The following is a 13,555-nucleotide window of genomic DNA, read 5'->3' as shown; positions in this document are numbered from 1 at the left end:
TCTAAGAGTTGTATGGAGATATAATTGATTATTTACCCAAATATTTTATTAAGACTTGTTGAGTACATTCAAAGTCTTAATATAACAGATGGGATCCCAATCCACTGGGAGTTAAATATAGATTCCATAAATTTTTGCGAAAAGGTCATGAATTTAAGGTAAACAGTGGGAGCATAATTAATTTAATAAAAGTCTATGTTAAATTAATTGATACATTTTATATATTATTCTTTTTTTTCGTCATTTACATTTATTGAATCGAGAGTAACCATTTTATTTGAGTGGCATACTGGATGCCAACAACCGAACCAAAATTTTCTTGATTAGCACTGCAATTTGAGAATTGTTCTCAGACATGAAAAATTAGTTATGTCCTTGAATAACCCTTTTCTAAAGACATCTACTAATGACTCGATTAAAAAAGAGGTGACTGCTATAATAACATAGTAATGACAATATTGTTGCAACGTGTGTGATGTTTGTGTTGTGTCACCTGAGTTATAGAAGCAAAATGAAGATATGGATGCTTGCACTATGATTCTTTATCTCAAAGAGTTGTATAATGAACAATCACGTGTAGAGAGATACGAGACCTCCAAGCAACTATACCAGTGCAAAATGGCAGAAAGATCTTCAGTCAGTGCTCATGTGCTGAAGATGATTGACTTTATTGAAAAGTTGGGCCAATTGGGTTTTATTATGGATCACGAACAAAGTATTGACTTGGTTCTACAATATTTGTCTGAAAGAATTATTCTCAACTAATTATGAATTTAACATGAATAAGCTCGAGTGCGCATGCATTGAGTTGCTTAGCTTGCTTAAGACTGTTATGCCCAATGTCAAAGTTAGAAGTGTGCAAGCCATTGATTTCTCTGAGGGTATTAAGAGAAAATATAAAGGGGCTTTGGGAAAGTATCCAATATAGCTAATACGGTAAAAGCAAAGGACAATACTATATCTAATGTCCATTGCTTTCATTGTAAAATGAAAGATCATTGGAAGAATTATTGCAAGGCATATGTCTACTTCATTAGCTTCTTAGGTATTTGATACCGGATATGGATCTCATATCATATGAATGTGGTTAAACTAAATAGAAGTATACCACTACAAAAGGGAGAAGTTGACCTACATGTTGAAGACAAGCAAATGTTGCTGCATTGCCCATCTTCTTGTCGTTGCCTTTTGGCTTAGTATTGTAATTAGAGAAATATTGTTTTATACCCACCATAGCTAGAACATTAAAATGAATTTCATGTTCAGACATGAATTATTTTAATGTTAAGGACAATTGTTGTTTGTTCTTATCTTGATTAAAAATCTTAATGGTTATAATAAGCTACAAAATAACATTTATATTCTAAACACTACGCATTCTATAATGAGTATAGAAGCTAAGAGGTATAAAAGTGATAATCTGAATAATACCTAAATCTGACATTGCAAACTTGATCATATAGATGAAATGTAATTCCAAAATTACATAGAGATGTATACGCGTAGTCAATTGATTTTGAATCATTTGACAAGTGCAAATCATGTCTGTTAGATACAATGATCAAATCTTCTTTTACTTGAAAAAGAGAAATATCTGCATAATTACTGGTCTAATACACAGTGATGTATGTAGACCCATGTCGATTAATGCACTAGATAAAGTTTTTCTTATTTCATCACATTTATTGATGACTATTTTCAGAAATGGACATGTATATTTAATGAAATTCAAGCATAAAACTCTTGAAAAGTTTAAGGGATTCAAACTAGAAGTAGATAAACAAATAGATAAATATACTCTTATACTAAGATTTGATCGAAGTGAAGAATATCTTAAAGAAGAAATTTTAGATTATCTAAGAGAGAATGAGATTCTCTTCTAGTGGACTCTTCCATATACACTGCAATATAGTGGTGCATCTGAAAGGAGGAACTGTATACTATTAGATGTAGCACGATTAATAACAAACCATGCAAACCTCCAAAAATTGTTTTAGGGTCATGCACTAATTGTAATGTACTACATACTAAATCATGTCCCATCTAAGTTGGTTAACAGAATTCCATACGAGTTATGAAAACGCAATAGTCCCAATTTATCTCATAAGAAAGTTTGGGACTATGATGCTTATTTGAAGCGCATTGAATTGAATAAATTTGAGACTAAATCTGATAAATACATACTTGTGGGATATTCAAAACAAATATTTGGATATCAATTCTATTATCCTATTGAGAAGAAAGTCTTCATCTCAGGACATATCATCTTCCTAGAGAAAATGTATACTCTGGGAGAGGATAGTAGAAGCAAAATAGAACTTGAAATAATTCAAGAGTCCACAAATATAGTTGACCAACTAGATGAATCCGAGTATGATCCCATACCTGATGAGGGATTACTCTTGATCATGAAGTAGAGACTTTTGAGGACATGATAGTTTCATTTAAATCTAGTAGGATCATTTGACCTTTAAGAAGGTGTCGATCCATGATTATTAATCAGGTATTATTAATCGAGGATGATGAACCTACTAATTAAGCAGAAGCAGAATTAAGTGTTGACTCAAATAGATGTCAGGAGGCCATGGAATTTGGAATGAACTCAATGTATGAAAACAAGGTTTGGACCTAGGTCGACCATTCCGATGGGATAAGGCCCATATGTTGTAAATGGTTTACAAGGAAAATGTCGATATGGATAGAAATATCTGTACATACAAAGTAAGACTAGTAGCAAAATATTAATTGTTGACCTTGATGAAACCTTTCTCCTATAGCCATGTTGAAGTCCATTCGGATTTTGGTTACAATAGTTACATATCGTGACTATGGGTTAAAGCAAGCCTCTTGTAGTTGAAATCTTCGATTTGATGGAAAAAATCAAAAAATTTGATTTTATCAAATGTGAAGACGAATTGTGTATTTACAAGAAGATAGTGGGAGCATTGTTGCATTTCTAATTTTATATGTAAGTACATTTCAATCGTTGAAATTGTGACCGTTAAATGATTATTCATGAACGATATGGAAGAAGCAACTTGATCTATAGAGATAGCTTCAGAAGATTGCTTAACTCGTTCTAATCTACATAGATAAAATCTTGAGAAGATTTTATAAGGAGAAATTGGTTTACTCTTAAACGTTGTGTTAGAAAGGCTCCACACATGAAATAAACGTTGATTCAATAGCAGAAACCTAATACATGATTGTTTCAAAAGCAGCAAAAAGTTGCAGTGTAGATCAAGATGTTCATTAACAAACTTGGAGTAGTTTCTAACATTGTTGATCACGTGCCATTGTATTGTGGTAACAATAGAGCCATCGCACAAGTGAAGGAACTAAGGTCTCGTCAATGATCCAAACATGTATTAAGGCGGTATAATCTCATCAGCGAAATAATAAATAGAAATGACGTAAAGAGAAGAACGAATTCCCACAATTAATAATATTGCAGATCCATTGACAAAGAGTTGTCGCATTATAAACATGATCGTCATGTAGACTCTTATGATATTAGATGCATAAGTGATTGGATATAGTGCAAGTGGGAGTTTGCAAGTGTTATGCTCTAGGTACAATCGACTTTGGACATAAACATTTAATATATGTTGATGCGATTTATGGCAAATTTATTATTTAATTAATATTCAATTGAATTAAATAACGAAGTCTGTAGATTCAAATCTTAGTAATTTGTCAATCACAAGGAGTTGTGATTGTGAGATACAAATTACATATGATTGAATCTTAAATCATCCGTGGTCGTAAGTAATGACAAGATACGGATATCGTTATTACAGATAGACCATCACGTGTGACATTTCTTACTTGTAAAGTAAGTAACTGATCTTACAAGTTAAATTGTAGTGACACTTGAATGAACATGTGGATATTTTGTTATAGAACAAAATATTGGAGACCCGCTAAGATATTCCACATGGATAACTATCTGAGTGTAAGTGGTTAATCTCTAACGTTCGATAGTGAAATTGGTCATTTGACTTGAAGTTGTCATAGTGCCTTATATGAGGACAGTCATATTTTGACGGTGTTGGATGTTGCTCTGCCGAAGGCCACTAATACGACATCATTCGGACATGTCAAGAATCGTATGAAAGTCGTGAATGACCAATAGAGGACTCGTCACTCTTAGATAGTAAAAGATTATAATCTGTGTTTCATTCAATTAAGTCAGTATCGAGATCTTTGGCCAATGTGTACTCAGAAGTCGAAAAAAGTTTTTGACTTATAATGATTTAATTGTCGAATGAAAGATATGATCGTTAATCAGGATTGACACATTTTCATATTTCGTAATTGATCGGATTATATCGACGAAAGGATTAGAATTTCATGGTAAACGAACGTGGTTGATTTTGTCATACCACGTGACATTTTTCATCGCATGTATTGCCCTAACACATTACTAGATATCAATCTGGGATGACGAATGTGAGCTGGTGATAAACTAAAATGGTGTTTTAATTTAACAATTTTGATTATATCAAAATAATAATTCACATCTTTAGGTATCATGATGGAAAACCTAATGGGTCGCACACAAGAGGAGAACCGAAAGATTATGAGTTGTCAATTAATTAATTTAAAAAGTGTTAGATAAATTAATTAATTGTGTTACTTATTTATAGGCCCAAATTAATTAATTGAATTAATTAATTCATGGACCAAATTTAATTAAATGAGTTAATTAAATATTGGATTGAGTCAGACCAAGCCTGTTTAGGCTTATATAAATAAGTTACTATGGTTTTCAATTTGTAGAGAATTTTATTCTTACTAACACAAGAGGAGAAAAACCTTAGTTTCTACAATCTTGTTCTCTGTGTGGAATTCCATTGAAGGTTAGACAATTGGACAGCAGCGAGTGGCAAATCAATGTTGCTGAAATCCAATAATAGCAAAGAAGTTTGCAGATCTCACAAAATGTATAATTTCTATCACTATTTCTATTTAAACATAAAGAAATTTTTTGTGGGAATTGAAATTTGTTTTATTTTTCCGCTACGAATGATAAGTAAATTTCCAACATCAATCCCGTGATCATCCATGTAGGCACTGTAGCTCGACCTAGTGTAATAAAAGAAGCTAAGGTGTGAGTCACACTCATTGATGCTAATAAAACACTTTTATTGGTGCAAATTTGTTCTCAAGATAATAACATGTTTGCAATTGGGAAGCACAACCAAGAATCCTCCTCTAAACCCCAAATAGGCAACTGCTTTCAAATTTGTAATCGATAATAATCAATACAAACTAAAATTTTCCTTACTTCTTCTTTGTTGAAATATAACTATTTGTTGTGAGAGTGGTGGTTTGCTCACTACAATAGGTTTGGAATTGATTTAGATTATGTTATAGTCCAAAAGCCAAGTCATCATCTTTATTTCTCAAAGGATTGGGAAATTTTCAACATTAGGTGCTTGTTTGGTAGGGATTTTGATAATTAATTTTTTGACCGTTAGAGAGAAAGTGGGTCCTACCTTTGAAAGAAAAATTCAAAAAATAATGGCTGAAATAGTGAAATAACAGTCAAAAAATTGATTTTAATCGGCTTTTAAACCATACCAAACAAGCTCTAGATTTTAATACTATGATTTACTATGTGAGGAAATTTTGTCGCACTTTTGAATTGCTTAGTGGATATTTTAATAAAAGGAACACTAAAAGTGTGTTTGATTGACATGGAAAATATCACCTAGAAAAGAAAATGTTTTCCATCTTTTGTGGAAAATAAAAACCACCTCTTCCCAGGAAAAATATTTTCCTTAAAAACAAGGAAAATTAGGCATATTTTCAAAAGTTGAAAAATGTTTTCCATGGAAAAAAATAGCAATCAAACACTCCAAGTGAAAATTTGGATGGAAAATAAATGTAATCAAACACACCCTTAGTCATTTTGAATCACTGAATGATCGTATTTAATAAATCTTTTGATGGGAGATAATTTTGTTTATTTGGTATAAAAATAATAATTATTAACATGTGACACGCGACGTACGTGTAATTTTCTGTGAAGTGATTAGATTAATTCTTAAAAGACAACCAAACTCTTACAAGTATATTATCGACACTAGCCAACACAAAATCTAAGGCCCTGTTCTCTTTACCGTTTTCGGGCCGTTTTCTGTTTTCGATTTTTCAAAACAGTGAAAACGTGTTCTCTTTCCCGTTTTCGAAAACGAATTTTCGAAAACGAAAAAAAAATTTGTGAAGAAAACACAAAACGACTTTTTTGTCGTTTTGGGCGTTTTCAGTGTAAAACTTGAAAAAACTGAAAACGCGGGAAACCCCTTTTTTTTTTTTCGGAGGTGGTATGGTGATTCTTAAAATTTCAAAAAAAAAATTTCATTTTTTTTTTGTTTTGAGAAACAAACAAAAAGAACGCATTTTCAACAATTTCAAAACAAACACTCAAAACACAAAACTCAAAATGAATTTAAAACTCAAAACACAAAATTGAAACACAAAGAGAACACCCCCTAAGTCTTCCTCTTCTCATATTACATGTTAAATTTCATCTCCAGTCACTAAACTTTTAGCGATCCAATTACTTCATTAAATTTAATTTGTCTCAATTAGATCATTAAACTTTAATTTAATTTCCATCAGACCACTGGTTTAGTTTAAAATTTCACTAATATGTCATCCCTCAAATTGATATAAGTGCTTAATTTTATCATTATTAAAATGGTAGATATACCACAATGAATCTTTGACGTAATTATTGCGCGACATATCAACTTACTATTACATCATATCATAAACAAACAACACATCTTTCAATCTAAAGACATTATCGTAACTCTCGAATGACCTTTTTTGTTTCCAGAGATTGCAGGGAGATCAATTAAGATATTGTTGTCAACTAAACCTCCATTTGGTAGCAATTTTTCACTTCAAAAAATCAAATTTTTATTGTTATTTTACTATTTTAGCCGTCATTTTTTACTTTTTTCACTCACAAATGAGATCCACTTTCTCTTTAACGATCAAAAAATCAATTCTAATAATCACTGCCGAACAAACCCTAAACATTTTTTGTCAATTTTTAGACAATAAGTGACAAATGTTACACCATGGTGATATTTGGATGTACATTGAACTTCAGGGACCCAATTGTAACAAAATCAATTTTAGCGAGCAAATTGAAATTTTGCTGAAAGTTCAGTCAAAGCAAATAAAATTTACCCAAATCAAAGACCAATTATCATATCACAACAAGGCTGTTGAATATTCAACTGATCAGCTTATGAATAAGTCAAAAATATGGAACTTCTCAATATTTTTAAATAGACCCCTCAGCTTTGCTAAGAGGATTCAAGGTTAGAAGCTCAGATCGACCAAAGTCATCCAGCCGATCTCGTTCGTTCGTCAGGTTCCCGGTGATAAACAAGTACAGATTCTTCAGATCAATACTAGAATGAGTGAAGTGAAGTTGCTTGGCACTCAATCAAGCTTTCCCTGTGCCAGGATTATATGGGCTCTGAAACTTAAGGAGGTAGAGTATGAATTCATTGAAGAAGACTTGTTTAACAAGAGTCCTCTCCTTCTAAAGATGAATCCCGTCTACAAGAAAGTCCCTGTGCTGATACACATTGACAAGCCGGTGGTTGAATCACTTGTTATCCTCGAATATATCGACGAGACATGGAAACATAACCCGTTATTGCCTGAAGATCCATATGAACGAGCGACGGCACGTTTCTGGGCTAAGTTTGTTGATGAGAAGGTAAACACACCACTATAATTCCAATAGTCACTATGCACTTTCTAGTTTTTTTTTTTTTTTTTTACATCATTTCAGTATCTGTTAATTCTCTGATCGGTAACGCCTCAGATAATACTATTGTTTCAAGGTCAAATCTGCAAAATCAAACTATACTATTGGAAACTTTTGAATTGAAAATGAAAAAATATATGGTGTTGCTTATATATATATAGGTCATGAACATGGTAAGGTGCTACTTTCCCAAATCCCAGCATACCCCTGATCCTCTTAACATTAGACCACTGAATCTCTAATCCACCCAATATGCTTGGTGGTTGACATCTCTTAATTCATCAATACGAGAAGTAAATCGTTGTCCGAAGGAAAGGCCAGGATTATATGGGCTCTGAAACTTAAGGAGGTAGAGTATGAATTCATTGAAGAAGACTTGTTTAACAAGAGTCCTCTCCTTCTAAAGATGAATCCCGTCTACAAGAAAGTCCCTGTGCTGATACACATTGACAAGCCGGTGGTTGAATCACTTGTTATCCTCGAATATATCGACGAGACATGGAAACATAACCCGTTATTGCCTGAAGATCCATATGAACGAGCGACGGCACGTTTCTGGGCTAAGTTTGTTGATGAGAAGGTAAACACACCACTATAATTCCAATAGTCACTATGCACTTTCTAGTTTTTTTTTTTTTTTTTTACATCATTTCAGTATCTGTTAATTCTCTGATCGGTAACGCCTCAGATAATACTATTGTTTCAAGGTCAAATCTGCAAAATCAAACTATACTATTGGAAACTTTTGAATTGAAAATGAAAAAATATATGGTGTTGCTTATATATATATAGGTCATGAACATGGTAAGGTGCTACTTTCCCAAATCCCAGCATACCCCTGATCCTCTTAACATTAGACCACTGAATCTCTAATCCACCCAATATGCTTGGTGGTTGACATCTCTTAATTCATCAATACGAGAAGTAAATCGTTGTCCGAAGGAAAGAATATCTCGACATAACTCTCATTCACATCAGCACAAGAATATAGTGCTTGGTGATTTAAAAACTTCATCTCGACATAACAAGTTTCCTTGAGGTGTCCTCTAGTTGCCAAGGATCTAGTAAATCTTCTTTTTTTACCTAGGAGGGATATAGCTTCAGACTGAGGTTACCTCTTTCATTGCAGGAGCAAGTGTCTAGGCATCTCCTCCTTTAGCTTGAACATTTTGTTCTTTTTCTTCATTTGACATCAAAATTCTTTTCATCTTGCTTTGCCTTGAACTTTTGGGACTTGTTATCTTTCAGTGTCGAAGCAGATGTGGCAATGAACTAAACGAAACCAAGAAACATGATATATATAGCCTACACAAAATTTATAAGAACAATACTTTGTTTTTTGTTGTGGTAGTGTTTGGTAGTTAAAATACACGTATGGGATTGCACTCTTTTGGATATGGGATTTCTTCTCACTGCGAACACATACTAACCATTTTCGACAAGTACAGTGTGTTCTTAGCGCATGGGAAGCTGTAAAGTCGGAAGGAGAAAATAAGAAGAAGGCCATTGAAACTGCACAAGAAATGTTTGAACATTTGGAGAAACAGATTGCAGGGAAGAAGTATTTTGGGGGAGAGAAAATAGGTTACCTGGATCTAGTCATTGGATGGACGTCTCTATGGCTCAATGCCATGGAAGAGGTTGGAGGAATGAAACTGCTTGTTCCCGAGAAGTTCCCTTCGCTGAGCGAATGGACTCAGAACTTTATCCGAGTTCCTGCAATCCAAGACAGCTTGCCTCCATTAGAAAATGTTGTCAACTATTTTCAAGTTGGCCTCAACTACTTGCGCTCCTTATCTGCCAACAAATCATGATCCCAACACTTCTACACAACAGAAGATTACTTCACATTCATAATTTGATAGTTCATGCCTCAAAGATTGCACAACTGCCTTTTATGTTGTTATGATACTCTGATATATATCCTGTCCTGTTTCTGTAAGCTAAAGTTTTCAGTATTTTTCCTTTCTTTTTGTCTGAAGCACTACCAAGAAATCTACACTATACACATTCTTTAAGGTCAATAGTTTTAACTATACATCATGTGAACAAATTCAGGCTATATTCAAGTTAATCTAATGTGAAATGTAAATTCTCCAGAAATTGTTAATCCAAGCCTTGAGATACCAAGTTTTCATTGAATCTAATAAAGCATGTAGACTGGCAACACTCAAAGGAATAACAAAATACAGCAACTGAAATTTTGAAATCTTGCTCTACTTTTGCATGGCATAAAGACATAAGATCCTTCACTTGATAGTAGAGGAGAAATATCAAGTTATCTGAAATAAATTTCAATCTAGAAAACCCAAAAATGTTCAATTTTCTCAATCACTGTATCGTTTAAATGGAAAAGACAGTGAAGATGCAGTAACAAGAATGTACACTGAAAACGTTCATTTTAGGCAACTTAAAGAGTCAGAGCTTCAAGTTTACAAATTCATTTGGAAGAATATTCATGAAACCGTGAGATAATAATTTAAATGATCACTGAACTTTGCAAAAGGTTTCCGCGAGGTCTTGAACTTAAAAATCACCCAAGCAATTACTAAACTTTGCTAAATGCTTGCACGGGATCACTGAATTTTAAAAATCGCCTCATTCATCATTAGACTTTGCAAAAGGTTTCCCAGGGATTACTAATTCAGTGATCTCCTAGGAAACCTTTTACAAAAATTTACTGATCCTGTGGAAACTTTTTGTAAAGTTGAACGATGAATTTGATGATTTTTAAAGTTCAGTGATCTCGTGAAAACCTTTTGTGAAGTTCAATGATGACTTGGGTAATTTTTAAAGTTTAGTGACCCTTGAAAACTTTTTGAAAAGTTCAATGACTATTAGAGTTATTATCTCTTGAAACTGCACACTAATCTTCAACATAGCCAGATAAAATTCAAAATCATTTTCCATCCTATATCAGTAAATCTCATTATTCTAGTCAACTTGATCCAACAGCTTCACAAACTGAGATGCCTAAAATTTCGATTGGTAATCATATGGCAAATACCAAATAAGAAAAATAAGCAAATGACAAAAGAATAAAGGAGTAAAATTGACAAGTGTGATCCTTTTACATATTTATACATCTCAGTTGGATTGAAGTCATACATTTACCGAATAAATTATGTATTGTAGCAAGTTTATCTGTATAGGCATACGTATAGAAGTGTAAACCAAGAGGACAATGAATTAAAATCTGGTGACTCGTTGACAGCGGACCCAAAAAGCAGTCCCTCCACTTTTGCCCCGAGCAATAGCCATCTCCTCATCAACATAAAACCAGACGAAAAATGGGTCTTTGTTGCTTGGCTCTCGTTCATCTTTTCCTTTGATACTAATCTCAAATGGGTTAAAAGGACCAATTTTTACCCGAATCTGCTCAAATATGAATGCAAGTATTCTATTTTTCCATGAAAGCCTCCCTTCAAAGGTCAAAGATCCTAGAGGGCCCAAGTAAACTCCATTTTCAATTCTCTTCACCTACAAATCAAATAAAAAGATACATCAACACTGAAGTATTGAAGCTTTAGTTAGCTAAAATTGTTAACCATGTCATCTAAAAGCTTACAGACCAGTATTCATTTGAATTTTTGTTTTCAACAAATATAAGTTAGCTGGATATGGATAAGGGGACGTTGAATACATAGTTGAGCTACCACAACAGTTATAGATCTTAACATAGCTAGGTTCTCGAATTTTCATTCTCTCCTAACAAGAGGAAACTTGTATACAATTAAAATGAAAATATAACATAAACAGAGAGAGGCACATAATGAGTGGTTACCAAAATTCTTCCGGAATCTTTACTTGTATTATCCAGTTTCACATGTTTCCTGCATAATATTTTCTCGTTTCTCTGTTTTCCCTCCTTATTTGCGCCTTAAAGTACAATGCATACAAAGCTATTTTCTTTCTTCCATCTCCCCAGATTGAAAGAATTCATATGATAGCTCAAAAAATAATTTCCAGAACTTTGGATAAAATACATTGAATGCAAACAGATTCAGTTCAATAATGTAAATAAAAGGAGTGCATTTCATGGAGTGACATTGTTGAAATTACCACGAGAATAAATTGTAGTTCAAAAGTAAGGTCGTAGTATAGAGATATTGATAAGAATTATACTTTCAAAAGTTAGTTTCTTCTGTCCACCATTTTTTTTCTTTCAATTTATGCTTCTATATCAACAGAAATTTCATAGCATTGGAAAGAAATAAGTGGGCAGAGGTCATGAAGAGTCTTACTGCAGCATCAAACCTTTGAACGGCAGTAATTGGGAAATATCTACCGCCTTCCAATCGTTTCTGCCAAAACACAGGTATAAGCACCCAAAAAGGGGGAACCACGGAGAAAAATAATGGTGTAATTAGACGAAAGATTAAATAATAACCTTAGCGGTAAATATAAGCATCCAAGTTCTTCCAGGTGAGTGGGATCCTCCAAGAGTTTCAAAAAATCCCGACGGATCAAGTTTTGCCTTCTCAATCACAGAAAAAGCAGACAGAATTTCCTCTGCTGGAACTTTTCTCGTCTTGGCTGCATTCTTAAGCAATTTCACACTCTCTTCAACTTCCTAAACACAAATCAGAGAAGAAAACAGCTCCCAAATCAGAAATTATCTAGTTCATCCTTGGATAAGCTTAAAAAATATATTTATATCTCACTTATGAGTAAATATGTAAATTCTTTCTTGAAGGTGGAAATACAATGTAACAGTCGAGTTAAAGTCCAATTAACCAAATAAGTAAAGTTGTCAAACAAATACATAAATTTACTTAAAATTAACTTCAATTTACGTCAAGCTTAGACAAACATCAAGGGTCGTGGAATCAAGAAAATTAGAAAGCAATGGCAAGATAATTATATGCTATTTGAAGATAATAGAAAAATTACCTTATTGGGTAGTTTTTGTTCTTCTTCTTCTTGAACAAGAACTGGGGTAGTCGAATTTTGGTTCTTCTCATCAAGGGTAGCTCTGGAATTTACTGAGGAAAATCTAAGTGGATAAAGATTTGTGGTTTTAAGGAGAAGAAAAGGGAATTCGATGTTTTTACGATTAAACGGTGTTCGGAAAAAGCAGTATGAAGATCTTGGGAAAGGTTGAGATGAACTGGGAACCACCCAATTCGAAAGGGCTGATGATGTTAGCGACTCCATTTCAGTTCACCTTCTATGGGTGTAGCATTTTATTTTTAAGTGAAAAAGGTGAAAATTTGATTGAGAGGAAATTTGATTTAGAAAAATAAATTATCATTTGTCAATTTTGTCCACATACTCAACGAGTGAAAAAATAAATAAATAAATGAGAGAGAGAGAGAAAATTTTCCAAATTTCACACAGTCCACTGCTACGGTCGGATCCCATCGAGAGTTGCCATTTTTATAGTCTATCCAACATCGACATCCACAAAAATCGATTGCTATCTTTAACGAGGTTAGTTTTTTGTTGAATTAAGAGGACGATTTTTTATCTTGCATATCTTGTGAAATTTCTTATTTAAATTGTTTTTTAGAATGTTTATTCTTCGTTATTTAAGTAGATTATTAATTTAAATGAATTTGGGCAAAAAAATTGGGCTTAGTCATCGAAAATGGCCATTTTCACGAGAATTTCACCGACAATTTAATAGTCGGCACGGGCCGACTGTTTTTTTAATTTTTTCTTTTCTTTTTTCTTTCGTTTTTTATTTTATTTTTATTTTTTCTTTCATTTTTATTTTTTTATTTTTTTATTTTTTTCTTTTCTTTTTTCTTT

The 13,555-nt window shown here is 33.1% G+C and overlaps 2 protein-coding genes across 4 annotated transcripts; one reads left to right on the top strand and one right to left on the bottom strand.

The window, feature by feature from the left end:
• The first annotated feature begins 7,280 nt into the window (after positions 1 to 7,280).
• LOC111372105 (probable glutathione S-transferase) lies at positions 7,281 to 9,819 on the top strand. Of its 2 annotated transcripts, XM_022994275.1 has the most exons (3): positions 7,297 to 7,486; positions 8,118 to 8,381; positions 9,250 to 9,819. In XM_022994275.1, exons 1-3 carry the CDS (start codon positions 7,442 to 7,444, stop codon positions 9,613 to 9,615), a joined length of 675 nt encoding a protein of 224 aa, XP_022850043.1. In that variant the 5' UTR covers positions 7,297 to 7,441; the 3' UTR covers positions 9,616 to 9,819. The 2 variants fall into 2 exon arrangements, with proteins under 2 accessions (XP_022850044.1, XP_022850043.1); XM_022994276.1 differs by lacking the exon at positions 8,118 to 8,381 and having other exon boundaries at positions 7,281 to 7,750.
• A 1,002-nt stretch (positions 9,820 to 10,821) lies between these two features.
• On the bottom strand, positions 10,822 to 13,006 carry LOC111372104. 2 transcript variants are annotated; one of them, XM_022994273.1, is made up of 4 exons: positions 12,695 to 13,003; positions 12,192 to 12,374; positions 12,046 to 12,105; positions 10,822 to 11,281 (listed from the first exon to the last, which is right to left on the bottom strand). In XM_022994273.1, exons 1-4 carry the CDS (start codon positions 12,956 to 12,958, stop codon positions 10,991 to 10,993), a joined length of 798 nt encoding a protein of 265 aa, XP_022850041.1. In that variant the 5' UTR covers positions 12,959 to 13,003; the 3' UTR covers positions 10,822 to 10,990. The 2 variants fall into 2 exon arrangements, with proteins under 2 accessions (XP_022850041.1, XP_022850042.1); XM_022994274.1 differs by having other exon boundaries at positions 11,036 to 11,281; positions 12,059 to 12,105; positions 12,695 to 13,006.
• Positions 13,007 to 13,555: the final 549 nt, after the last annotated feature.

Source organism: Olea europaea, chromosome 23 (assembly GCF_002742605.1).
Source record: "Olea europaea var. sylvestris chromosome 23, O_europaea_v1, whole genome shotgun sequence".
NCBI lineage: Eukaryota > Viridiplantae > Streptophyta > Magnoliopsida > Lamiales > Oleaceae > Olea > Olea europaea.
The sequence above is the reverse complement of the archived record's forward strand: the minus strand, read 5'-3'. Positions and strand labels throughout refer to the sequence as shown.